The sequence below is a fragment of the Takifugu rubripes genome, chromosome 18 (assembly GCF_901000725.2).
Source record: "Takifugu rubripes chromosome 18, fTakRub1.2, whole genome shotgun sequence".
In the NCBI taxonomy this organism is placed as follows: Eukaryota; Metazoa; Chordata; class Actinopteri; order Tetraodontiformes; family Tetraodontidae; genus Takifugu; species Takifugu rubripes.
In genome coordinates, this window is record NC_042302.1 from 9,997,133 (window position 1) to 10,022,971 (window position 25,839).

Below are 25,839 nucleotides of genomic sequence, written 5' to 3' on the forward strand. Positions count from 1 at the left end.
ACAGATGTGCTGGGTAATAGATAGATAATAACAGATGTGCTGGGTAATAGATAGGTAATAACAGATGTGCTGGGTAATAGATAGATAATAACAGATGTGTATGTAATAGATAATAACAGATGTGCTGGGTAATAGATAGATAATAACAGATGTGCTGGGTAATAGATAGATAATAACAGATGTGCTGGGTAATAGATAGATAATAACAGATGTGCTGGGTAATAGATAGGTAATAACAGGGACGGTGATCACAATCATGTGATTTCAGCTGTGTTTCAGTCTCACTGTTGGGACCTCATGGAGCTGCTCCCAGGAGAGCAGCTCCATCACCTGGTTGCTCTCTTCTGCGTTATCAGTTAGCTTGGTTAGCATGTGAACACAGGGGTTCCCTGGTCTCAGCTGTATGCAGCTGGACATGAGAACAGGCCAGAAGGCCGAAGGGTCCGATCACAGCTGAAAACCTGGAGCCTGTTCAGGGTCCGGATGTGCTGACGGTGCTCTGAAGCCTTGTCTCAGGTCTGGTTCACATTAGCGGCTCTGCCATGTTAGCGCTGCTGATTGGTTCCCAGGATGCTCCATCAGGATCACAGATCAGCTCAGAGCGTCCATGCCCTTTACAAAAACATACAGACTGTTAGCGACTGCGTCACCTGCGCACACACAGCACACCTGCACGCCAACACACTGATGATGTCACCAAGGACACTTCCGCCATCACAAGTAGGAAAACAGAACAGTTCATCAAAGCAGGAAGGTGAACCTTGTAAACCTGTCGAGTTTTAACACACGCACTCACACACACACACAGACACACACACTCACACGCACACACACACACACGCACTCACACACATACACACACACACACACAGACACACGCACTCACACACACACACACGCACTCACACACATACACACACACACACACACTCACACACACGCACACACACGCACACACGCACTCACACACACACACACAGACACACACACACACACACTCACACACACAGACACACGCACTCACACACACACACACACTCTCACACACACACACGCACTCACACACAGACACACTCACGCGCACACACACACACGCACTCACACACACACACACTCACACACACAGACACACTCACACACACGCACACACACGCACACACGCACTCACACACACACACACAGACACACACACACACACACTCACACACACAGACACACGCACTCACACACACACACACACTCTCACACACACACACGCACTCACACACAGACACACTCACGCGCACACACACACACGCACTCACACACACACACACTCACACACACAGACACACTCACACACACACACGCACACACACGCACGCACTCACACACACACACACACGCACTCACACACACACACACTCACACACACAGATGCACGGACACACACACATTGTGTGTGGATCTGGTCAGTGGCTAATTAGCTGTTAGCTTGTGTTTGTCTGCGCTGCTTTCAGGGACCAACTGGATCAGTTTTGTGACCAGTGCAGCTCAGAAACCGTCTCCAGACTCACTAAACGTGGGAATTGTCTCAACTCAGATGATGCCACCAGAAGACAAAGGTCACAGGTTTATCAGGGTCCTTGGGGAGTAGAGCTCCATCTCTCCTCAGGTCCCATCAGGAACAAGAGGAATCAGTCCTCGTCTGCTTTCTAACGGGGATCTAAAGGTTCTCACAATAACGTTCCCACAGTAGCAGCAGCAGCTTTGGTCAACACGTCCGGGGATTTGAGCTAAACCCTGCGCTCTTTGTTCTGCCCCTGGTATGCAGCGCTGACATCTGAGCAGAACAGCAGCTGGGTGGGACCAGCTCTGGGTCCCACGGGTCTTAAGACCAATAACAGACCTCAGTGTCCACAGGTGCACGGAACCCTGCAGCCTGGGCCTCCCAGAACAAACACGGAGAGAAGATGCAACCCAAGGAAGAAGGAGATCGCATTTCTCTGCAGAACCAAACTGCCGGTCTTGATCCAAACCAAATCTGGAGAATCAGATTGGAGATAAAGTGTCAACATCAACATTAATCTCAGAAACGGAAGCGTCCGTGCACGTGTTCATGCAGCCCTGAGAGCTTTGGAGGAGGTGTTGGAGACGGCTGCTGCCTCAGCTTGTTCCTCGCGGCTATTAGCAATCAAGCTAATGTAGGAACCTCCTGCTAACTGTTAGCATGAGCTTTGGCACAGGTGTGTCCTTCCCTGATTATTTGAGAATATTTGGACTGTTTTGGTTAAACTGTTGAAAGGCTTCCTGGCGTGTTAGCGAGGCCCTAATGAGCCGCTGGGAGTCAGCGTGTGTTGGTGAATCATGCTAGCCCTTTTCAGAGCTCATCTTCATCATCCTCATCGCTAATAGAAGACGGCCTCGGGCCGCGTTAGCTCCCGAGCGTCTGAACCTCTGATCCACAGGAAGCGTCCGCTGCTCTGGGGGGACGAGACATTAAAGCTTCCTTCGTCTCAGCGCGTCTCCTCCTGCTAATCAGCCGCCGCTGCAACGAGCTGACGAGTATATGGAGAGACGTTCGGAAAGTTCAGGGAGGAGGAAATCTGTCTCTGCCCCTGTCTGTCTCTCTGTGAGTGTCTCTCTGTCCCTGTCTGTCTCTGTCCCTGTCTGTCTCTGTCCCTGTCTCTCTCTGTCTGTCTCTGTCCCTGTCTCTCTCTCTGTGAGTGTCTCTCTGCCCCTGTCTGTCTCTCTGTCCCTGTCTGTCTCTGTCCCTGTCTGTCTCTGTCCCTGTCTGTCTCTGCCCCTGTCTGTCTCTCTGTGAGTGTCTCTCTGTCCCTGTCTGTCTCTCTGTCCCTGTCTGTCTCTGTCCCTGTCTGTCTCTGTCCCTGTCTCTCTCTCTGTGAGTGTCTCTCTGTCCCTGTCTGTCTCTCTGTCCCTGTCTGTCTCTCTGTCCCTGTCTGTCTCTGTCCCTGTCTGTCTCTGTCCCTGTCTGTCTCTCTGTCCCTGTCTGTCTCTGTCCCTGTCTGTCTCTGTCCCTCTCTGTCCCTGTCTGTCTCTGTCCCTGTCTGTCTCTGTCCCTGTCTCTCTCTGTGAGTGTCTCTCTGTCCCTGTCTGTCTCTGTCCCTGTCTGTCTCTCTGTCCCTGTCTGTCTCTGTCCCTGTCTGTCTCTGTCCCTGTCTCTCTCTCTGTGAGTGTCTCTCTGTCCCTGTCTGTCTCTGTCCCTGTCTCTCTCTCTGTGAGTGTCTCTCTGTCCCTGTCTGTCTCTCTGTCCCTGACTCTCTCTGTGAGTGTCTCTCTGTCCCTGTCTGTCTCTCTGTCCCTGTCTCTCTCTCTGCCCCTGTCTGTCTCTGTGAGTGTCTCTCTGTCTGGCTCTCTGTGAGTGTCTCTCTGTCCCTGTCTGTCTCTCTGTCCCTGTCTGTCTCTGTCCCTGTCTGTCTCTCTGTCCCTGTCTGTCTCTGTCCCTGTCTGTCTCTGTCCCTGTCTCTCTCTCTGTGAGTGTCTCTCTGTCCCTGTCTGTCTCTGTCCCTGTCTGTCTCTCTGTCCCTGTCTGTCTCTCTGTCCCTGTCTGTCTCTGTCCCTGTCTGTCTCTGTCCCTGTCTCTCTCTCTGTGAGTGTCTCTCTGTCCCTGTCTGTCTCTGTCCCTGTCTGTCTCTCTGTCCCTGTCTGTCTCTCTGTCCCTGTCTGTCTCTGTCCCTGTCTGTCTCTGTCCCTGTCTCTCTCTCTGTGAGTGTCTCTCTGTCCCTGTCTGTCTCTGTCCCTGTCTGTCTCTCTGTCCCTGTCTGTCTCTGTCCCTGTCTGTCTCTGTCCCTGTCTCTCTCTCTGTGAGTGTCTCTCTGTCCCTGTCTGTCTCTGTCCCTGTCTGTCTCTGTCCCTGTCTGTCTCTCTGTCCCTGTCTCTCTCTCTGTCCCTGTCTCTCTCTCTGTGAGTGTCTCTCTGTCCCTGTCTGTCTCTCTGTCCCTGTCTGTCTCTGTGAGTGTCTCTCTGTCTCTCTCTCTGTGAGTGTCTCTCTGTCCCTGTCTGTCTCTCTGTGAGTGTCTCCCTGTCTGTCTCTCTGTGAGTGTCTGGAAGACACTTTGTCCTGCTTGCATTTGTCTTTTGAGCTGTAAAATCAAACCCATTCGGTCGCACACGTTCTTACATAAGTTAATTAGAAGAATTAATCCTGACTCGTTTCCTTGATTGGTCCTCGGTGGACGATCCGAGCCGCCGCAGGGTGGACACGGAATAAATCACTCAGCCGAGTGATTTATTCCCTAAAACGGAACATTTACGTTTGATCTTCTTCATCTTCTCCTGTCTGGTTCAGTTTACATCCCATCATGGAAGCTTCTGGACGTCCCCACGGCTTCTGGACGTCCCCGCGGCTTCTGGACGTCCCCGCGGCTTCTGGACGTCCCCGCGGCTTCTGGACGTCCCCGCGGCTTCTGGACGTCCTCGCGGCTTCTGGACGTCCCCACGGCTTCTGGACGTCCTCACAGCTTCTGGACGTCCTCACGGCTTCTGGACGTCCTCACAGCTTCTGGACGTCCCCTGTTCTTCTCCCTGTTCTCTTCCTGTTTCTCTGTCTCTCTGTTTCTTCTGCTGTTCTTCTAGCTGTGCTGGGTTCTTCTGCTGTTCTTCTCCTGTTTCTTGCTGTTCTTCTACCTGTTCTTCTGCTGTATTCCATGTCTCGCTGTTCTTCTGCTGTTCTTCTCCTGTTCTTCTGCTGTTCTTCTGCTGTTCTTCTCCTGTTCTTCTGCTGTTCTTCTCCTGTTCTTCTGCTGTTCTTCTCCTGTTCTTCTGCTGTTCTTCTCCTGTTCTTCTGCTGTTCTTCTGCTGTTCTTCTCCTGTTCTTCTGCTGTTCTTCTCCTGTTCTTCTGCTGTTCTTCTGCTGTTCTTCTCCTGTTCTTCTGCTGTTCTTCTCCTGTTCTTCTGCTGTTCTTCTGCTGTTCTTCTGCTGTTCTTCTGCTGTTCTTCTCCTGTTCTTCTGCTGTTCTTCTCCTGTTCTTCTGCTGTTCTTCTGCTGTTCTTCTCCTGTTCTTCTGCTGTTCTTCTGCTGTTCTTCTCCTGTTCTTCTGCTGTTCTTCTGCTGTTCTTCTCCTGTTCTTCTGCTGTTCTTCTCCTGTTCTTCTGCTGTTCTTCTGCTGTTCTTCTGCTGTTCTTCTGCTGTTCTTCTCCTGTTCTTCTGCTGTTCTTCTGCTGTTCTTCTCCTGTTCTTCTGCTGTTCTTCTCCTGTTCTTCTGCTGTTCTTCTCCTGTTCTTCTGCTGCATCCCAATCCTGTAATAAATGAAAGAAACTGAGGTCAAAGGTTTCTTCAAAACTCAAATTCTCATCAGACTTGTGAAACTTCAACTGTTCTAAATGAAGAAGGTGAAACATCTCTGAGAACATGAAGGAAGTCCAGATGAATGTTCTCTGAGAACTTTCATCGACAGAATTGTGACTCTTTCTCAGATCCGCATTCATTGCATGTGTTGTCGTCATGTGCAGACCGGGTGGAACCAAAACCCCTTCTGGAGTCTGTGGAGCATTGAGGTCACCGGGTCGGCCCAGGGGTCACCGGGTCGGCCCAGGGGTCATGTGGTGTCTAACTTTAGCTCCGTTAGAGCAGCTTCCTGTGTTCAGGTGAGGCAATGAGGCGTGAGGAGTTGGGTCATGGCAGGAAGACCCACCAGACGATGTTTCCATGGTTCCGCCTGACTGGAGGCAGCCGCTAGCATGACCAGCGCCTGTAGCTTCAGTATTCTGGAGCTGCTGTTCTGTGTTCTGGCTCATGGTACCGCGGGTTTCGACTGCCCCCCTCCTGGATGGCATCTGAAGGACCTCCTGCTGACACACTCACCCTCACCTGATTGGCTGGTAGATGTGACTCTTCCTACGTGCCGATTGGCTGCCAAACTCCAAACTACTTGTATTCCCAGTGGGCAGGAAATAAGAAGTGGAAAATGTGTCTCTGCCCAGTTCCTGCATGTGGTTCTGATTTAGCCCGTGAGGGCTGGTGTTGCGATTGGCTGCTGGAGCTGCTTCCTGTTTCAGATCCTCTCTGAGTGGCGTCCTCTTTGATTTTGGTACCTCGGTGTTTCACGGCGCCACCCGCCGTGACTTCATCTCCCTTGAACAACGTTGGCGCTGCTGGCCCCACATCGTGGTGGACGGGGTAATGGCTTCCCTGAGGGTTCCGCTCCACTCCGCTGGGCCCCAGAACCAATTACAGTAATCAGAAACAGAGACGAGCCACATGTGGAGCCTCAGGTGGGAACAACAGCCCAACAAAGCTCAACACTGGGTCACATGACAGTGTTTTAGCTGTGGATGCTAACTCTTTGATGTGATGATAACCCCAAAGGTCCCCCGTTCCAGCAGCTCGTGTCCTGGAGACGAGGGGACGAGGGGACGAGGAGACGAGGGGACGAGGAGACGAGGGGTCGAGGAGACGAGGGGACGAGGAGACGAGGAGACTAGGGGCCGAGGAGACGAGGGGACGAGGAGACGAGGGGACGAGGAGACGAGGGGTCGAGGAGACGAGGGGTCGAGGAGACGAGGAGACTAGGGGCCGAGGAGACGAGGGGACGAGGGGTCGAGGAGACGAGGGGGAGACGAGGAGACGAGGGGACGAGGTCTCCGGGGTGCTGTGAGTCTGCGTCCTGGTGTGATGATAACCCTAGCCTAGCCTAGCCTAGCCTAGCCTAGTCTAGCCTAGCCTAGCCAGAGTCCAGCGCAGAAATCAGTCTGAGACACATCAAGATCATTTCTGAGTTGGTGAAAATCGTTGTTGCACAACCTGAATATCGGATATTTCTGATCTGTCCCATCTACAGGTAAACAAACAGGCTAATTAGCCGTTTATTATATATATTTATACATTTTCTATTCTTATTTATTTTTTGTGTCATATCTTGATTATTTTTACTTCTTGTTCTTTTCTATCCTGCATTCCTGGATGTCTGTGTGTTTGCTGCTGTTGTTAATTTCCCTGTTGTGGGACAAATAAAGGAAATCTGACCTGATCTGATTTAATCTGATCTGATTTAATCTGATCTGATTTAATCTGATCTGATTTGATCTGATCTGATCCGTAGCTCTCAACAGGTCGGGCGTTTGTCTCCTGGAGCTGCAGATGTGCCTCTGTCTTCTCATCATTTCAGGTTTGGTTTTCAGTTTGTCTGATGTGACTTTGTGCCACCCTGGTTTAGGACCTGGTCCCTGCAGGCCTCCTCCTTGGCACAGCAGGACCAGATCACTTTGTGGTTTGCAGTTGTGGTCAGGACAGACGGCCCATTCCCTGGCCTTCAAGGACTGAGATGGATCAGCCAGAGGTGTGTAGCAGCTGTGAGTATAGTTAGTGGGTTAGGGTAGGTTAGGGTTAGGGTTAGAGTTAGGTTAGGTTAGGGTTAGGGTTAGGGTTAGGGTTAGGGTTAGGGTTAGGTTAGGGTTAGGGTTAGGGTTAGGTTAGGGTTAGGTTAGATTAGGGTTAGGGTTAGGGTTAGGGTTAGGGTTAGGGTTAGGTTAGGGTTAGGGTTAGGGTTAGGGTTAGGGGTAGGTTAGGGTTAGGGGTAGGTTAGGGTTAGGGTTAGAGTTAGGTTAGGTTAGGTTAGGGTTAGGGTTAGGGTTAGGGTTAGGGGTAGGTTAGGGTTAGGGTTAGAGTTAGGTTAGGTTAGGTTAGGGTTAGGGTTAGGGTTAGGTTAGGGTTAGGGTTAGGGTTAGGTTAGGGTTAGGGTTAGGTTAGATTAGGGTTAGGGTAGGTTAGGGTTAGGTTAGGTTAGGTTAGGGTAGGTTAGGGTTAGAGTTAGGTTAGGTTAGGGTTAGATTAGGGTTAGGGTAGGTTAGGGTTAGGGTAGGTTAGGGTTAGGGTTAGATTAGGGTTAGGGTTAGGTTAGATTAGGTTAGGTTAGGTTAGGTTAGGGTTAGGGTTAGGGTTAGTGTGTATTCGTGTGTCCTGATGACATGGTTCATCATGTTCCGCCGGTCCCTCACCTGGTTCTGGCCAGTTCTGTTCACTGGACCAAAAACAAAGTTCTGCTCCACACGTTTATTTTTAGACCTCAGCAGAGGGTTAGGGTCAAAGGTCAGCTAATGAGGCACAAACGACGTGTGTGGGGACGTGTGGAAAAGCAACTGGGTGATGAAAGACCTCTGGATGAAAATGTAAACATGAAAGAGGATTTATGCTGTCGTCATGGTAACGGAGGATGAGCCAAACACACCCTGGTCTGACCAGCGTGAAAATAACACGTTTGTTCACCACACTTGAGCCTCCGGGTTAGAACGGACCCTAACCCTAACCTAACCTCACCTAACCCTAACCCTAACCTAACCTCACCTAACCCTAACCCTAACCTAACCTAACCCTAACCTAACCCTAACCCTAACCCTAACCTCACCTAACTCTAACCCTAACCTAACCTCACCTAACCCTAACCCTAACCCTAACCTAACCTAACCCTAACCTAACCCTAACCTAACCTCACCTAACCCTAACCCTAACCTAACCCTAACCCTAACCTAACCCTAACCTAACCTAACCTAACCCTAACCTAACCCTAACCCTAACCTAACCTCACCTAACCCTAACCCTAACCTAACCCTAACCCTAACCTAACCCTAACCCTAACCCTAACCTAACCTCACCTAACCCTAACCTAACCTAACCTAACCTCACCTAACCCTAACCCTAACCCTAACCCTAACCATAACCTAATGCTGATGAGGGGCCGGTAAGGGGCTAATGGGGGGCAGATAAAGGGCTGATGAGGGGCTAATGAGAGGCTAATGAGGGGCAGATAAGGGGCTAAAGAGGGGCAGATAAGGTTCTAATGAGGGGCAGATAAGGGACGGATGAGGGGCAGATAAGGTTCTAATGAGGGGCAGATAAGGGACGGATGAGGGGCTGATGAGGGGCAGATAAGGGGTTGATGAGGGGCAGATAAGGGACGGATGAGGGGCTGATGAGGGGCAGATAAGGGGTTGATGAGGGGCTGATGAGGGGCTGATGGGGGGCAGATAAAGGGCTGATGAGGGGCAGATAAGGGGTTGATGAGGGGCTGATGGGGGGCAGATAAGGGGTTGATGAGGGGCTGATGGGGGGCAGATAAAGGGCTGATGAGGGGCAGATAAGGGGTTGATGAGGGGCTGATGGGGGGCAGATAAAGGGCTGATGAGGGGCAGATAAGGGGTTGATGAGGGGCTAATGGGGGGCTAATGAGGGGCTGATGGGGGGCAGATGAGGGGCTGATGAGGGGTTGATGGGGGGCTAATCTCATCGTTCCGTCCTTCTCCATCAATGAATGTGTTGGGAATTCCTCTGGAATGATTTCATATTTCACTTTATCTGTTATTAATGACTTCACTCTTCAATCGTTCTTTCATTCTTTAATTTTGGGTTGATTTCCAATTTTCATCCTGAGCTTCAATTTTTATTTCAGAGGGAAATTTTTCATCTTCAGCTGAAACCAAATGTCAAATATGAAAGACTGAGTCAAAAGATGATTCAATTCTGACTTTATTCTCAGATTCTGAATTACCAGGAAATTGGATCGTTGATTTAACTCCGAGCTGTGGGAGTGAGGTTAGCATGTTTTAAACACTCGTTATTAAGAGAAAATAATTGGACATTTACATGTGATCAGTCTGAAGCTGCTTCTGAGCTCCGGGGGGGTGAAGGAGGTAAAGATGACCATCTCTGGGTGGGCGTCATGACGACAGACGGGGACCAGATTCACCAGATTAAAGGTTTAAGGGTCCAGCAACCACGTTAGTCTTCTCCTTCAAATTAAACTGCAATTGATCAGAGCCAATCAAATCATTCAAGTTGACAAAACAGAAATGTTACTTTTGAGTTACTTTTTTAATGTCAACAGTGTCCAAACATCTCCATCATCTGTCGGCTAACAGGGCTAACAGGGCTAACAGGGCTAACAGGGCTAACAGGCTAAGGGTTAAAACTATTCCCTCAGGTTCGTTTCACATTTGTCACGATTCACAATAAGATCCCAAAGCACTGACACAACAAGAACAACTGGAACCACTTTCAGACCACCAAAGAAGAAGCTAAATTGCTAGAGCTAACTAGCACGGTTGCTTTTTCCTCGCTCCCCTGCCAACTAATAAATGTATATTTCTGTGATCGGAAGCAGCGGGTTAACAAAGGTGTGAATCTCTTAGGGTCAGGGTTAGGGTCAGGGTCAGGGTCAGGGGTAGGGTCAGGGTCAGGGTCAGGGGTTAGGGTTAGGGTCAGGGTTAGGGTTACATGGACAAGGGTCAGGGTTAGGGTCAGGGTTAGGGTTACATGGACAAGGGTCAGGGTCAGGGTTAGGGGTAGGGTCAGGGTCAGGGGTAGGGTCAGGGGTTAGGGTTAGGGTCAGGGTTAGGGTCAGGGTCAGGGTTAGGGTCAGGGTCAGGGTTAGGGTCAGGGTCAGGGTTAGGGGTAGGTGGACAAGGGTCAGGGTTAGGGTCAGGGTCAGGGGTAGGGTCAGGGTCAGGGGTTAGGGTTAGGGTCAGGGTTAGGGTCAGGGTCAGGGTTAGGGTCAGGGTCAGGGGTAGGGGTAGGGTTACGTGGACAATAGCGCCCCCTGCGGACGACGTTTGCACACAACCTTCTGGTTTTGCAGATTAAAAGTCAAAGTCGTTTCATCATTTGCAGAGGTTCCAAATTTAAACTGCTTTCTGATTTTGTCTGTTTCGAGCGCTTTAAAAATCAGTTTAAAGTAAGATTTTTAAAAACAACACATTTTCAAATCCCTAAGAATTGTTGTGACATTATTTTTTAGGGTTAGGGTTTCCTCCAGATCACAAGAAGAACTTAAAGCCCCGATGACTCGGGGATCAAATGAAAATGTTGGCTCGAAGGGTTGATCTTCATGGATCTTCTAGATCTAAAGTGTGTCACGTGTCCCAACCTCACGGATCAAAACACATCGATCTGTCGCGTTCCCCATGTCCACTTCACGGACCGCGGACACGGTGGGACATTAGAAACTCACTCCACGGTCAGCGTCAGGTTAAGGTGTTTGGTGACACACCTGTTGAACGAGGAGAAAGAGCACGGGTCAGCCATCCTGCTCGCTCCGCTGGCACGCGACAAGTGAGCGGCACACCGGCCAAGTAACGGAAACGCCTCTCTGGCACGTCCGTCACAGCCCTTTCAGCGTAAAGCTCCGCCAATGACAGCATTTTATTTTGAACTGTTCTTTCTTTCATTTCAAGCAGCAACAGAATGTGTGATTGTAGCGCCGGAACCGGTGGCCCAGACTGGATCTGCAGGCGGAGAAATATTTGAGCAGATCAGCCGGAGTTCCTTTGCTGTCTAACCGCCAGGGGGCGCTAACCCCCTTCTTTGCCCCCCCATCTCTGTTCGGTCCCATGGTTGTTTCCCATCCTTCGGAATGGAAGGACACAGGATGACAGGACGACCTGACGGAGGACTGGGTTTTCTGTCATGAACCCGTCTGACGGTTCCGGTTCTTTCCTTCGTGAGGAAGCGGACAGCCGGTGCCGGTGGGCCCGCTTCTCCTCCTGGCTGGAGTGCGTGTGCGTCGTTACCTTCGACCTCGAGCTCGGACAAGCCATAGAGGTAGCGAACGACGGTTAGCTTAGCATAGTTAGCTTATCATTTAAAATATGCCGGCGAATTATCTAAAGTGTTTGTGGTTGCCATAGTTACGGCGTACATCCAGTTATAGCTACATCGATCTGCAGGGTATTGATCGCCGCGTTTGTTGACAGGGAACCGCGAATTCATGTTTTTCTGAATATATTTCAGAAAGCTGAAGCAGCGCGTGGGTTTCAGGGGTTTGGGTTAGAGACCCAGGCACAAAGAAAGGTTCTGTCCATGTGTGAGCACTGTGTGGACGAACCGGGTCCTGGTGGGTCGGGACATTTGTGTGGACGAACCGGGTCCTGGTGGGTCGGGACATTTGTGTGGACTAACGGGTCCTGGTGTCGGGACATTTGTGTGGACTAACGGGTCCTGGTGGGTCGGGACATTTGTGTGGACTAACGGGTCCTGGTGGGTCGGGACATTTGTGTGGACTAACGGGTCCTGGTGTCGGGACATTTGTGTGGACTAACGGGTCCTGGTGTCGGGACATTTGTGTGGACTAACGGGTCCTGGTGGGTCGGGACATTTGTGTGGACTAACGGGTCCTGGTGTCGGGACATTTGTGTGGACTAACGGGTCCTGGTGGGTCGGGACATTTGTGTGGACTAACGGGTCCTGGTGTCGGGACATTTGTGTGGACTAACGGGTCCTGGTGGGTCGGGACATTTGTGTGGACTAACGGGTCCTGGTGTCGGGACATTTGTGTGGACTAACGGGTCCTGGTGTCGGGACATTTGTGTGGACTAACGGGTCCTGGTGTCGGGACATTTGTGTGGACTAACGGGTCCTGGTTGTCTTCCAGCTGCTGCTCCCTGAGGACGTGAAGCTGACGGAGAAGGAGGTAACGAGCCGCACGTTGCTGCTGTTTTGGCCTGTGTTGATTGTGTGTCTGTGGGCTGGTTTTGGCAGAAGAGCAGCGTCTGTTACCTGTCCTTCCCAGACTCGTACTCAGGTGAGCTCAGCGCAGCTTCTCCCTGCCGGCTGCAGCAGGACGGGGACGCCAGGCTGCACCCTAACCGCTCATGTCCTCTCCCGTGTCCTCTCCCGTGTCCCCTCCCGTGTCCCCTCCCGTGTCCTCTCCCGTGTCCCCTCCCGTGTCCCCTCCCATGTCCTCCCCATGTCCCCTCCCGTGTCCTCCCCATGTCCCCTCCCATGTCCCCTCCCGTGTCCTCTCCCGTGTCCCCTCCCGTGTCCCCTCCCGTGTCCCCTCCCATGTCCTCCCCATGTCCCCTCCCATGTCCTCCCCATGTCCCCTCCCATGTCCCCTCCCGTGTCCCCTCCCGTGTCCTCCCCATGTCCCCTCCCGTGTCCCCTCCCGTGTCCTCTCCCGTGTCCCCTCCCATGTCCTCCCCATGTCCCCTCCCATGTCCCCTCCCGTGTCCCCTCCCGTGTCCTCCCCTGTCCCCTCCCGTGTCCCCTCCCGTGTCCCCTCCCATGTCCTCCCCATGTCCCCTCCCATGTCCTCCCCATGTCCCCTCCCGTGTCCCCTCCCGTGTCCTCCCCATGTCCCCTCCCATGTCCCCTCCCGTGTCCTCTCCCGTGTCCCCTCCCATGTCCTCCCCATGTCCCCTCCCATGTCCTCCCCATGTCCCCTCCCATGTCCCCTCCCGTGTCCTCTCCCGTGTCCCCTCCCGTGTCCTCCCCATGTCCCCTCCCATGTCCTCTCCCGTGTCCCCTCCCGTGTCCCCTCCCATGTCCCCTCCCGTGTCCTCCCCATGTCCCAGGATGCCTCGGGGACACTCAGTTCAGCTTCAGGTTTCGTCAGTCGGTCGGTCGCAGAGCTCTACAGCTGACGGAGGACGTCTACAACAGAGACGCCCCCGTCTCGCTGCAGGTCAGGGACCTGCTGATGGACGTGGTGAACACAGGACCACTGATGACATCATCACCCACTGTCCTCTCTCTTGATGTCACATTTTGTCTCCACAGAGGGAGGTGTCCCATTTCTTTGGTTACGTCTACTTTCGACAAGTGAAGGACGTCTCTGTGAAGAGAGGATACTTCCAGAAAGTCAGTCACTCCCGTCCCCCCTTTCTACTCCTGTCCTCACCTGTCCTCCCCTGTCTACTCCTGTCCTCACCTGTCTACTCCTGTCCTCCCCCGTCCTCCCCTGTCTACTCCCGTCCCCCCTGTCTACTCCTGTCCCCCCTGTCTACTCCTGTCCTCACCTGTCTACTCCTGTCCCCCCTGTCTACTCCTGTCCCCCCCTGTCTACTCTTGTCCTCCCCCGTCCTCCCCTGTCTACTCCTGTCCCCCCGTCTACTCCTGTCCCCCCTGTCTACTCCTGTCCTCACCTGTCTACTCCTGTCCTCCCCCGTCCTCCCCTGTCTACTCCCGTCCCCCCTGTCTACTCCCGTCCCCCCTGTCTACTCCTGTCCTCACCCGTCTACTCCTGTCCTCCCCCGTCCTCCCCTGTCTACTCCCGTCCCCCCTGTCTACTCCTGTCCCCCCTGTCTACTCCTGTCCTCACCTGTCTACTCCTGTCCCCCCTGTCTACTCCCGTCCCCCCTGTCTACTCCTGTCCTCACCTGTCTACTCCTGTCCTCCCCCGTCCTCCCCTGTCTACTCCCGTCCCCCCCTGTCTACTCCTGTCCCCCCTGTCTACTCCTGTCCTCACCTGTCTACTCCTGTCCTCCCCCGTCCTCCCCTGTCTACTCCTGTCCCCCCCTGTCTACTCCTGTCCTCACCTGTCTACTCCTGTCCTCCCCCGTCCTCCCCTCTCTACTCCTGCCCCCCCTGTCTACTCCTGTCCACCCTTTCTACTCCTGTCCTCACCTGTCCTCCCCTGTCTACTCCTGTCCTCACCTGTCTACTCCTGTCCTCCCCCGTCCTCCCCTCTCTACTCCTGCCCCCCCCTGTCTACTCCTGTCCTCACCTGTCTACTCCTGTCCTCCCCCGTCCTCCCCTCTCTACTCCTGCCCCCCCTGTCTACTCCTGTCCACCCTTTCTACTCCTGTCCTCACCTGTCCTCCCCTGTCTACTCCCGTCCCCCCTGTCTACTCCTGTCCCCCCTGTCTACTCCTGTCCTCACCTGTCCTCCCCTCTCTACTCCCGTCCCCCCTGTCTACTCCTGTCCCCCCTGTCTACTCCTGTCCTCACCTGTCTACTCCTGTCCTCCCCCGTCCTCCCCTGTCTACTCCCGTCCCCCCTGTCTACTCCTGTCCCCCCTGTCTACTCCTGTCCTCACCTGTCCTCCCCTGTCTACTCCTGTCCTCACCTGTCTACTCCTGTCCCCCCTGTCTACTCCTGTCCCTCCCCGTCCTCCCCTCTCTACTCCTGCCCCCCCCTGTCTACTCCTGTCCTCACCTGTCTACTCCTGTCCTCCCCTGTCTACTCCTGTCCTCCCCCGTCCTCCCCTCTCTACTCCTGCCCCCCCTGTCTACTCCTGTCCTCACCTGTCTACTCCTGTCCTCCCCCGTCCTCCCCTCTCTACTCCTGCCCCCCCTTGTCTACTCCTGTCCACCCTTTCTACTCCTGTCCTCACCTGTCCTCCCCTGTCTACTCCTGTCCTCACCTGTCTACTCCTGTCCTCCCCCCGTCCTCCCCTCTCTACTCCTGCCCCCCCTGTCTACTCCTGTCCTCACCTGTCTACTCCTGTCCTCCCCCGTCCTCCCCTCTCTACTCCTGCCCCCCCTGTCTACTCCTGTCCACCCTTTCTACTCCTGTCCTCACCTGTCCTCCCCTGTCTACTCCCGTCCCCCCTGTCTACTCCTGTCCCCCCTGTCTACTCCTGTCCTCACCTGTCCTCCCCTCTCTACTCCCGTCCCCCCTGTCTACTCCTGTCCCCCCTGTCTACTCCTGTCCTCACCTGTCTACTCCTGTCCTCCCCCGTCCTCCCCTGTCTACTCCCGTCCCCCCTGTCTACTCCTGTCCCCCCTGTCTACTCCTGTCCTCACCTGTCCTCCCCTGTCTACTCCTGTCCTCACCTGTCTACTCCTGTCCCCCCTGTCTACTCCTGTCCTCCCCCGTCCTCCCCTCTCTACTCCTGCCCCCCCTGTCTACTCCTGTCCTCACCTGTCTACTCCTGTCCTCCCCTGTCTACTCCTGTCCTCCCCCGTCCTCCCCTCTCTACTCCTGCCCCCCCTGTCTACTCCTGTCCTCACCTGTCTACTCCTGTCCTCCCCCGTCCTCCCCTCTCTACTCCTGCCCCCCCTGTCTACTCCTGTCCTCACCTGTCCTCCCCTGTCTACTCCTGTCCTCACCTGTCTACTCCTGTCCCCCCTGTCTACTCCTGTCCTCCCCCGTCCTCCCCTCTCTACTCCTGCCCCCCCTGTCTACTCCTGTCCTCACCTGTCTACTCCTGTCCTCCCCCGTCCTCCCCTCTCTACTCCTTTCCCCCCTGTCTACTCCTGTCCCCCCTGTCTACTCCTGTCCTCCCCCGTCCTCCCCTGTCTACTCCTGTCCCCCCTGTCTACTCCTGTCCTCACCTGTCTACTCCTGTCCTCCCCCGTCCTCCCCTCTCTACTCCTGCCCCCCCCTGTCTACTCCTGTCCTCACCTGTCTACTCCTGTCCCCCCTGTCTACTCCTGTCCTCCCCCGTCCTCCCCTGTCTACTCCCGTCCCCCCTGTCTACTCCTGTCCTCACCTGTCTACTCCTGTCCTCCCCCGTCCTCCCCTCTCTACTCCTGCCCCCCCTGTCTACTCCTGTCCACCCTTTCTACTCCTGTCCTCACCTGTCCTCCCCTGTCTACTCCCGTCCCCCCTGTCTACTCCTGTCCCCCCTGTCTACTCCTGTCCTCACCTGTCCTCACCCGTTCACACCTGCGACACATGAGGACACGTGTCTCTCTGTTTCAGTCGTTGGTGCTGGTGTCCAGGTTACCTTACGTCCACCTGTTCCACTCGCTGCTGCAGATCATCGCACCTGAGTTCTTTGAGAAACTGGAGCCCTGCCTGGAAACTGGTGAAGACACCGTCTTTGTCCTCACATGGACCCGTCAGCGGTGTCCCGTATGACATCACTGAGCTCTCTTGTCTTCACAGTGTGTAATGAGATTGACCAGTGGCCTCCACCTGTTCCTGGCCTGACCCTCAACCTGCCAGTGATGGGCGTGGTCCTCCAGGTGAGCGCGGCCTGGCCGGTGGACGTCTCCCTGTCCACGTTCCTGAGAATGAGAAGTTGGACTCGTTTGTTTTTTCAGATCCGTATTCCTTCAAAAACGGACAAACCAGGAGGAAGTCCTGTGAGACAGAAAGCACTGGAGGTCAGCAGCAGGTGGGCAACACAACCCCCAGATGTTATTAGCATGTGACCCCGACCTTTGATGTTGTCTCTTCAGGACTTCCTGCCAGCTCCCACTCTGCTGCCCACCATTCACCAACCGGACCTCTTCAAGTCTGTCCCGTCCTCTTGCTTCCGTTGGGTTTGTGGCTTCTCTCAAGTGGGGCGATGTTAGGTGACACTTTAATGTGACCTTTGACCTGTGCAGGTGTTTCCAGTCAGTCCTGGTCCATGTTCAGGTTCTGTGGGAGCTCGTGTTGCTTGGGGAACCACTGGTCATCATGGCGCCGTCTCCCACTGTTTCCTCAGAGGTGGTGCTGGCTCTTGTCAGGTACCTGAACAGCCAATCAGAGCTCACCGTGAATCAGACTGTGATGTTAGCGCGTTAGCTGTGTTTCTGTAGGTTAGCTGTACGGGCTACGTTGGTACGCTACATACATGATGCACCGATCTCAGATCCACCAGGTCTTTAAACTAGCAACCATGTTCTCCTCTCAAAGCTCCATCAGTCCTCTGAAGTTCTGCTCTGACTTTCGTCCCTATTTCACCATCCATGACAGCGAGTTCAGGGAGTACACAACCAGGACACAGGCCCCGTGAGACACACACACACACACACACACACACACACACACACACAGCGGGACTCACCTGAGTCAGCCACCTGTCTGGGTTCACCTGTCCACAGGCCTAATGTGGTTCTGGGCATCACCAACCCTTTCTTCATTAAGACCTTCCAGAATTGGCCTCACATCGTCCGGCTGGGAGAAACGAAGCTGGCGGGTAGGAAAGAGCAGCTCTCTTCTTCTGTGGTTCTGATCTGGAGGGGCTGATGTCACACCTTCTCCTTCAGGTGATTTACCGAAACAGTTAAAAGTGAAGAAGCTGTCCAAACTGAAGATGATGGACACCAAACCAGGTGCCGTGTCACATGACTCCGTTCCTCGGCCGCGTTCTTGTGTAAGCGTCACATCCTGTCTGCAGGGATCTACACGGCACACAAGACGTTCCTCCACAAGGACAAGATCCTGATCAGGCGTCTGCTGAAGGTGAAATCGGTCGTTCTGTTGCCAAACATCGAATCTGCCTGCAAGACACGTGCACGACGTGTTTGTCTCCAGGGCATCCAGAGGAGGAGACCCTCGGAGGTCCAGAGTGCCATCCTGAGGAGACACCTGCTGGAGCTCACGCAGAGCTTCATCATCCCCCTGGTAAGGTGGCGCATGACGCTCTGCTGTCAGGGGCTCACACACACACACACACACACACACACACACACACACACACACACACACTCTCATCCCCGCTGTGGTCACTCACACACACTCTCACACACACACACACACACACACACTCATCCCTGCTGTGGTCACTCACACACACTCTCACACACACTCTCACACACACACACACACACACACACACACACACTCATCCCTGCTGTGGTCTCTCAGGAGCTCACACACACACACACACACACTCTCATCCCCGCTGTGGTCACTCACACACACTCTCACACACACACACACACACACACACACACTCATCCCTGCTGTGGTCTCTCAGGAGCTCACACACACACACACACACACACACACACACACTCTCATCCCGCTGTGGTCTCTCAGGAGCTCACGCACACACACACACACACTCTCACACACACACACACTCTCATCCCGCTGTGGTCTCTCAGGAGCTCACGCACACACACACACACACTCTCACACACACACACACACACTCTCATCCCGCTGTGGTCTCTCAGGAGCTCACACACACACACACACACACTCTCTCACACACACTCTCACACACACACACACTCTCATCCCGCTGTGGTCTCTCAGGAGCGCTACATGGGGAGCCTGATGCCTCTGCAGAGATCCGTCACCCCGTGGAAGGTTAGTGGGCGGAGTAACCATGGAATCATGTGATGAGCTGCTGCTGGAGTCAGAAGGTTGATATGTGGGTGTGTTCAGGCGCCGCCTCTGATCCGACCCTTCAGCGAGGACGAGTTCATGTCCACTTTGGACCATGGCGGGCCGCAGCTCACCTCGCTGCTCAGAGGTGATTGGATGGGCCTCTACAGGTGAGACTCCAGTCCTGGGGGGGGGGGGAGGAGCTTCAGGTGGGAACGCTCAAGGCATCTGCTCAATCCCACCTTTCCAACCACAGGAAGTTCTTCAAGTCTCCAAACTTCGACGGATGGTATCGACATCGACACAAAGAGATGAGTCAGAAACTGGAGAGTCTTCACCTGGAGGTGGTCTGTGATGCCGTGAGTGACCAGGACGAGTTTCCTGCTGCTGGATTCACTTTGAATCAGCCTAGACAGGATCCTTGACCTGTGCTGCCTGCAGGACCTGCTGGGCTGGACCAGAGACAAGTCGGAGGTGGAGATCGTGGACCTGGTCCTGAAGATCAGAGAGAAAGTGGTGAGTCTTTCACATCTCGTTCCAGCCTCATCCCATCTGACGGAATATGAACAGGAAGTGTGTTTTTCAGAATAAAGCTCGTCGCCAGCAGCTGCTGCTGAAGGACGACGTTGTGGACAAACTGGAGGATTTTATTCATACTGTCATGAGGTCACTTCCTGAAGACCTGCAGCACGAAATAAGTTCTCACTGAGTACCCCGTGTTCCCTCCATATTCCTCGTTCCCTCCATATTCCCCGTGTTCCCTCCATATTCCGTTCCCTCCATATTCCCTGTGTTCCCTCCATATTCCCCGTGTTCCCTCCATATTCCCCGTCTCCCCTCTATATTCCCTCCATATTCCCCGTGTTCCCTCCATATTCCCCGTCTCCCCTCTATATTCCCTCCATATTCCCCGTCTCCCCTCTATATTCCCTCCATATTCCCCGTGTTCCCTCCATATTCCCCGTCTCCCCTCTATATTCCCTCCATATTCCCCGTGTTCCCTCCATATTCCCCGTCTCCCCTCTATATTCCCTGTGTTCCCTCCATATTCCCCGTGTTCCCTCCATATTCCCTCTGTGTTCCCGCCATATTCCCCGTGTTCCCTCCATATTCCCTCTGTGTTCCCGCCATATTCCCCGTGTCTCAGTTGTTGCTGGTCCTGGGGTCAAAGGTTAGCTGAAAACAGGAAGTGAAGGAAGAGTCGACCCTGCTGTAGAACTTTAATAAATGTGACCCGTGGTTCCACTGGAAAACTGTTTTTTTCCGCTGCTTCTGTCTGGGAAACGTGGCGAGGATCAAAGCTGACGTTATACCGAAAACTATATTTATTAGAGTTCATGAGAACAATCAATAGATTTCAGTAATACAGTTAAAATAACGATGGTGATGAGCAGGTCAAACTTGGCTCACAAAGTAACATTTTAATAGAATAAATAATTAGTCAGGAATGTCACCATCCAAAACAGCAGCCCTTTTCCGGAGCTGTGTTGCCACGGCGACGGCATCAGGTCCCCGGGGCAGCGCGGTGGCCGTGACTCTTCTTCTGTGGTTCTACCTGTTGGCGGACCACCAGCTGGCCGCCTGCAGCTTCATCACGCTGTGCCGCTCCTGAGGGCTGAAGTGCAGGATGGTCAGGATGGCGCCGAGCGTCTGCTGCCGCCCGCTGGGCTCCGGCAGCGTCAGGAACTTGTAGATGATGTTCTTCAGGTACTCCATGTTGGCGCCCTCTCTGTTCTGGTCCCTGATGAGCTTGGCCAGCTGCGCTCGCAGGTGGGCGGCCTCCTCGTCGTGGCGCTCGCCGTTGGCGACCAGCTTGGCCTGCAGCTGGTGAAGGTCGTCCTCCAGCCGGTGCTTCTGCCGCCGCAGCCCGCCCAGCTCCACCTCCTTTCTGGCAAAGTGCTCGGCGTAGAGCAGCAGCGTGGGCTCGTTGGGCGCCACCGGCCTCAGCGCCTGGCTGATGGCGTCGCTCTCGCTCTCGCTCTCCGGGGAGTCCAGCCGTTCGTCGGCCATCTTGTCCGCATCTTTTGGGCCGATGAGCACTGCGGCCCGGAGCCTCTCCAGCTCCTGGTCCTTCTCGTCCAGCAGCGCCATGGTCCTTTCTCTCTGTTTGTGGAGCTCGGCCTCCAGCACCATCAGGTTGTCCCGATGCAGCGTCTCCAGCCGCTCCACTTCCTGTTTGTGGGACAGCTGCAGCGCCACCGCCTGCTGCTGCTGCTCCTCCAGCTGGTGGCGCTGCTGGACCTCGGCCTCGTCGCTCTGGATCCGCATGTTGATGTACTTCTCCTTGAGCTCAGCCAGCTGGTCCCGGACCTCCTCCAGCTCCCGGGTCTGGCAGCCATCTTTTGCATTCTTGCCCTTCAGAACCAACTGTGCTCGCTGCTTGTAGCGCTCAAACTCCTCCTTCACCTGCCGCAGCTCCTGCTGGTACTGCAGCACCGAGCACTGGTCCTCGTTCATCTCCACCTCAGCGACGGTCTTGAGGTCGGGGTCGGGGCTCCTCTGAGCGGCCAGAACCAAGAGCTTCTTCAGCTTCTGCAGCTTCTCCTTCAACACGCTGGCGTCCAGCTGAGACTCGTCCATGTTGAGGTCAACACTGGTCCTGCTGGACGCAGCGATGGCCAGGGTTTTGTTCTCCGTGTCCAGCTGCAGGATCCGCTCTCGGAGCCTCTGGGCCACCTGCTGGTCTCGCTGCCGGGTCTTTTCAGAAGAACCCAGAACCCCCGACAGTTCGGAAACCCTTTGCTCGAGATCTGCCACACGAAGTTCTGCCGCTTGTGCACGTTCACAAGCTCGTTCCTCAGCTTCACGCGCCTGGAAATCAGACAGGACAGCATTAGCACAACCCTACAGACACGGTCTTGGACTGTCCCCCCAGAACTGAGGCCTTGTTCTCATCTCCGCCTGGTTTACCTTCCTGGTCTCCATGTGGATCTGCTGCTGCAAATGTGTCTTCAGCTCTGACAGCTCTTGCTGGAGTTGTTCTACCCTGGGATCCAGTTTCTTCTGGTCCTCCTCAGCCGATTGCAGCCTCATCCTCAGGTCATCTCTCTCTTCTCTGAGTTTGTTCAAATGAGCCTCAAACTCCACCCCCCGATCTGCAGCCTGTGACGTCAGGAGGAGCGTGGCGTTGGTGTCCTGTAGGCGGAGCTCCATGTCCTGACGCGTGTCCCGCTCCTGCTGCAGAATCTTCTGTAGTTCTCGGAGCTGATGGACATGATCGCCCTGCTCCTGCTCCCTCTCGTGCTGCTGCGTGATGATGCGGGCGCGGCACTCGGCCAGCTGCTGCTGCAGGCCATGAAGCTCCGCCTCCTGCTCTGTCTTCATGGTCGCCAGGTGGGCGTGCAGCTCTTCCATTTCCTGCTTCAACTGGCGCTTGTCAGCCTGGAAACTGGCCTCCATGCGTGACTTCTCCTGCGTGACTGTGGCCAGAGCGTTCGTCAGCGTGCTCAGTTGGCTTTTCATCTGCGCAAGGCGGCGGTCCACCTCGGCCGTGGGACACAGTGTGGCCTGTGGCGGTTGCTCCGCCCCCATACCTCTGATCTCCGAGGCACCATCAAGTTCAGACCTCACAATCTGCAGAAAGATGATATCAATGGTTAGGTGATTCAGCCTTGATCAAGAGGACGTTTTAGTTGGCAAATGATCAGACGTACCACGGAGCTGGACCGGCCTCCTGGATCTGCCTGGTCCTCCTCACTCTGGTCCCCTCTGGTGCTCTCACTGGGCGACTCCACGGACGCTGCGGTGTCCACACTGTCTTCACTGTGGAGCGAACACCCATCCTCAAGGACTTCTGAGGTTTGTTGGGGCAGATGACTGTGCACATGAAGCTCAGTGTCCTGGGACGCAGTGAGGGCCTTTAGACTGGCCTCCAGAGCCTCCTTTTCCTTCAGAAGACTTTTATAGGCTCGCACCACATCCTTGAAACGGGTCTGGTACTGGACCAGTTGCTTTTTCTGGGACTCGATGGTATCCAACAATTCTTTCCTGCTGGGCCCTCCCCCAAAACTCACCCCAAACTTCTCCATGCTGGTGATCAGATTGGATCCATCACAACAGCTTCATGTGGTTTCTGAAAATCAACATGACATAAACAAAAAGAGATGCCTAAACTGTCACAGATTGAAGAACCAGTTCCTTTTTAAAAAAAAATTTTTTTGGAAGTGATCAAGTTACAGTCAGTGTGTGTGTGTGTGTGTGTTTGGTTGTACTTCTGTACATATATAGGTTGAATAACCTATATATTATTATTATTATTATTATTGCGCGGCTGAGAAGATGATATCAGAACTTTGTCGAGCTGGACCTGAACCAGGTTGACCCGGACCTGATTGTGCAGAGAATCGCCTGGATAACACGAGTTTGATCGGTGAAAGTGCTCACATCGTTCATCAACAATAGCTCGAACACGAAAAATGGAGGATTTTTAGTATTTCGTATTTTTCATTCGTTCCCAAGTCCGGTCAGACTGACTCGGTCCTCACCTACCGGAGCAGCGGCCGCCCAGCAGGAGCGATCGTTTACTGGGATGGAACAGAAACGGTCCTTGTCTTGATGATTCGACCCAGAACGGTGGAACTCAAAATAAAGCCCGGGTGGAGAGTCCGGACGCTCCGGCCGCCATGTTGGACCAAAGCGGAAGTCCGACAGTGGGAGGCGCGAGTCTCGCGATGGCTACAAATTCAGGAACAAATATCCAAATAATATTCGAAATTGACAAACAACTTTTTCAAAGCTCGTAACGTCTCATCTCACAAAAAGGGACTACATCAAAGTCAAGCTGTGCTGTTGTTTTCCTGACGAATTAGAAGGTTTGAATTTCTTCTTCGCAAATAAAGTTTTTTCAAACGATGACGTCATTTATTCCGCGTTGGCCTGGACGTGGCACCGAGGAGGAGCTGCGCCCTCTGGAACCGTCGCCTGCCGCTCTCTTCTTTTCTCTCTCAGCAACCTCGTCCACAAAAACGTCTGACATCCGCCCCGCTGAGCTTGTAGACCCCCGGCCACCGAACCGGATTGCACAGCTAAAATGGGTCTGACGATTTCGTCTTTGTTCTCCAGGCTGTTCGGAAAGAAGCAGATGAGGATACTGATGGGTGAGCGGCTTCATGCTAACTGCTGTCTGGCTAACGGGGCACCCATCGAGGCGGGGGGGGGCTGTGAACTGGGGTGGGTTTGTTCGGGTTGATGATTTAGAAGTGTGTGTGCTGTGGTCTTTTTTGAATGAACTTAAAGTCCGGGTTTAACACCGAGCGTGGTCTGAATGATAGCTAATGCAGTTAGCCACTCCACGCTAACGCTCCTAAACAACGGGGTGATGGGGAGATGTTGCCGCCTGCCAGCTGAAGGTTAACGGGTTGACTACAAGTAAAATACTGTCAAAGTGGGTAAAACCAAAGGATCATATTGTTACTAACAGTAAAACTTGATGTTTCAGTGGGTTTGGACGCAGCTGGAAAAACGACGATCCTGTACAAACTGAAGCTCGGAGAGATCGTCACCACTATCCCGACTATCGGTAATAAAGCATCTATAACACACCTGAGGGGAACAGTTTGGTGTCGCTGTGATGATTGTGAACAGCCTGACCTTCTGGGTCCTCATCAGTAAACAGCTGTTGGTGCATAAAGTCATCTTGATGGCAGTGGACCCGACAGCCAAGCTTCTGCAGGCCCGGGTTCCACCGCCTGCTGCTCCCAGACCAACTCTGCTCACCTCCACAATGTTCTGCTGCCTGATTCCTACAATTACATTTGAATTTCCCAGCACTGTGTCTGTGGACCCACCAGGCTTCACGCTCATGACGGCTGTTGCTAACATGCAGATGTGACCCAAGTGTGTCTGAACTATAGAACACAGAACCCTCACAGAACCCTGCATGTGTTCCTTTACTGGATAAGAAGATGTTTGTTTGACATAAATGAACAATATTTCAGGCTTTAATGTGGAAACGGTCGAGTACAAGAACATCTGCTTCACAGTCTGGGATGTGGGCGGCCAGGACAAGATCCGACCTCTGTGGAGACACTACTATCAGAACACACAGGTAGGGAACCAGAACCCCCAGGGCCTGCAGTACACACACGGTGCGCTGACCTCTGACCTCCCTGATGTGTTTCAGGGTCTGATCTTTGTCGTGGACAGTAATGACAGAGAGCGAGTGGCGGAGTCTGCTGACGAGCTGTCAAAGATGGTGAGTTACACGGCTGGGTCCGAGCCCGCCTCACATGCCCAACATTTTGATGTTAAACTAGGAAAAATCTGTGATTGCAGAATAAGCTTGTTCTCAAAAGGAAATCAGACAGGAAGTAGTCATAGTCCAGCTGTTGAACAGTCACATGACCCTTCGTGTCCATGATGTCATCAGGTCCAAGAGGACGAGCTGAAAGACGCCGTTATCCTGGTGTTTGCTAACAAACAGGACCTTCCCAACGCAATGGGAGTGAGCGAACTGACTGACAAACTGGGTCTGCACAGCCTGAGGAGTAGAACCGTAAGAACACACGGCGGGCCCTCCAGAACCATGCTGCCGCAGGCGTGAGGCGCCTGTGGGAACACGGAGTGTTTGAGGCTTGCTGCGTCTGACCTGATGTCTTGTCTCCTCAGTGGTACGTCCAGGCCACCTGTGCCACCCAGGGTACCGGCCTGTACGAGGGGCTGGACTGGCTGTCCAACGAGCTCGCCAAATAGACCAGCGCCTGCAGACCTGAAGACTGACTCACTTGCCGGGGTGCAGATAAACTGAGAGGAGCCACAATTAAAAGGACTTTTTTTTAAATTATAAATGTGTCTGTAGGAGGAAGTGATGTCATGGACTCTGACTTTACTTTGATTTCCCATCAGCCCCCCTCTTCTTCCTGCAGATTTTTTTTTTTTTTTTTTTTAAATCCGCATGTTTTAACTCAAGTTTGTGACCAGATGTTGTGGAAGAGTAGGGCCAGAAGTTCACAGGTGAAGTGCACCTGTGGGAGGGTCGGGTTGAAGGAAGGAGTTAGTAGAGTTGTGACGGCTGATTCCACAGAGCAGACCCTGAAGGCCTCATCATTCCCTAATGATGTGACAACGCAAAGACGATGATGCAATAAAGTTTTCTTATTTCTGTCACTTGTTGCCAGGGTGGACCTGTTGAAACGTGTCG

At 53.6% G+C, this 25,839-nt stretch overlaps 3 protein-coding genes across 8 annotated transcripts; 2 read left to right on the top strand and 1 right to left on the bottom strand.

Annotated features, from left to right (window-relative positions):
* Positions 1-11,174: 11,174 nt before the first annotated feature.
* Positions 11,175-19,954, top strand: dennd6b (DENN/MADD domain containing 6B). 5 transcript variants are annotated; one of them, XM_029825518.1, is made up of 20 exons: positions 11,176-11,531; positions 12,361-12,399; positions 12,468-12,510; positions 13,283-13,392; positions 13,488-13,568; positions 16,356-16,461; positions 16,542-16,621; positions 16,700-16,762; positions 16,838-16,893; positions 16,988-17,110; positions 17,280-17,375; positions 17,468-17,562; positions 17,633-17,698; positions 17,764-17,828; positions 17,901-17,990; positions 18,630-18,683; positions 18,762-18,871; positions 18,958-19,060; positions 19,143-19,217; positions 19,288-19,954. In XM_029825518.1, exons 1-20 carry the CDS (start codon positions 11,397-11,399, stop codon positions 19,408-19,410), a joined length of 1,713 nt encoding a protein of 570 aa, XP_029681378.1. In that variant the 5' UTR covers positions 11,176-11,396; the 3' UTR covers positions 19,411-19,954. The 5 variants fall into 5 exon arrangements, with proteins under 5 accessions (XP_029681381.1, XP_029681379.1, XP_029681380.1 ...); XM_029825521.1 differs by lacking the exons at positions 13,283-13,392; positions 13,488-13,568 and having other exon boundaries at positions 11,175-11,531; positions 12,499-12,510; XM_029825519.1 differs by lacking the exons at positions 12,468-12,510; positions 13,283-13,392 and having other exon boundaries at positions 11,175-11,531.
* A 49-nt stretch (positions 19,955-20,003) lies between these two features.
* On the bottom strand, positions 20,004-23,401 carry gcc1 (GRIP and coiled-coil domain containing 1). 2 transcript variants are annotated; one of them, XM_011620341.2, is made up of 4 exons: positions 23,190-23,401; positions 22,355-22,773; positions 21,612-22,274; positions 20,004-21,512 (listed from the first exon to the last, which is right to left on the bottom strand). In XM_011620341.2, the coding sequence occupies exons 2-4, from the start codon at positions 22,727-22,729 to the stop codon at positions 20,253-20,255; spliced, it is 2,298 nt and encodes a 765-aa protein (XP_011618643.2). In that variant the 5' UTR covers positions 22,730-22,773; positions 23,190-23,401; the 3' UTR covers positions 20,004-20,252. The 2 variants fall into 2 exon arrangements, with proteins under 2 accessions (XP_011618643.2, XP_011618644.2); XM_011620342.2 differs by having other exon boundaries at positions 23,186-23,401.
* A 163-nt stretch (positions 23,402-23,564) lies between these two features.
* LOC101079870 (ADP-ribosylation factor 4) lies at positions 23,565-25,805 on the top strand. Its single transcript, XM_003978926.3, has 6 exons — positions 23,565-23,797; positions 24,139-24,219; positions 24,638-24,747; positions 24,823-24,894; positions 25,069-25,194; positions 25,308-25,805. Exons 1-6 carry the CDS (start codon positions 23,731-23,733, stop codon positions 25,389-25,391), a joined length of 540 nt encoding a protein of 179 aa, XP_003978975.1. The 5' UTR covers positions 23,565-23,730; the 3' UTR covers positions 25,392-25,805.
* The last annotated feature ends 34 nt before the right edge of the window (positions 25,806-25,839 follow it).

What these genes read in the sequence shown, in the direction of transcription:
- dennd6b (XM_029825518.1), top strand. Translation starts at nt 11,397, where the DNA reads ATGAACCCGTCTGACGGTTCCGGTTCTTTCCTTCGTGAGGAAGCGGAC. An exon ending in TGAAGCTGACGGAGAAGGAG is followed by an intron (nt 12,400 to 12,467) that starts GTAACGAGCCGC and finishes TGGTTTTGGCAG; the next exon opens with AAGAGCAGCGTCTGTTACCT. An exon ending in GTGGTGCTGGCTCTTGTCAG is followed by an intron (nt 17,111 to 17,279) that starts GTACCTGAACAG and finishes CTCCTCTCAAAG; the next exon opens with CTCCATCAGTCCTCTGAAGT.
- gcc1 (XM_011620341.2), bottom strand. Translation starts at nt 22,729, where the DNA reads ATGGAGAAGTTTGGGGTGAGTTTTGGGGGAGGGCCCAGCAGGAAAGAA. An exon ending in GAGGCCGGTCCAGCTCCGTG is followed by an intron (nt 22,275 to 22,354) that starts GTACGTCTGATC and finishes ATCTTTCTGCAG; the next exon opens with ATTGTGAGGTCTGAACTTGA. An exon ending in TCCACATGGAGACCAGGAAG is followed by an intron (nt 21,513 to 21,611) that starts GTAAACCAGGCG and finishes TCTGATTTCCAG; the next exon opens with GCGCGTGAAGCTGAGGAACG.
- LOC101079870 (XM_003978926.3), top strand. Translation starts at nt 23,731, where the DNA reads ATGGGTCTGACGATTTCGTCTTTGTTCTCCAGGCTGTTCGGAAAGAAG. An exon ending in ACTACTATCAGAACACACAG is followed by an intron (nt 24,748 to 24,822) that starts GTAGGGAACCAG and finishes GATGTGTTTCAG; the next exon opens with GGTCTGATCTTTGTCGTGGA. An exon ending in CTGACGAGCTGTCAAAGATG is followed by an intron (nt 24,895 to 25,068) that starts GTGAGTTACACG and finishes TGATGTCATCAG; the next exon opens with GTCCAAGAGGACGAGCTGAA.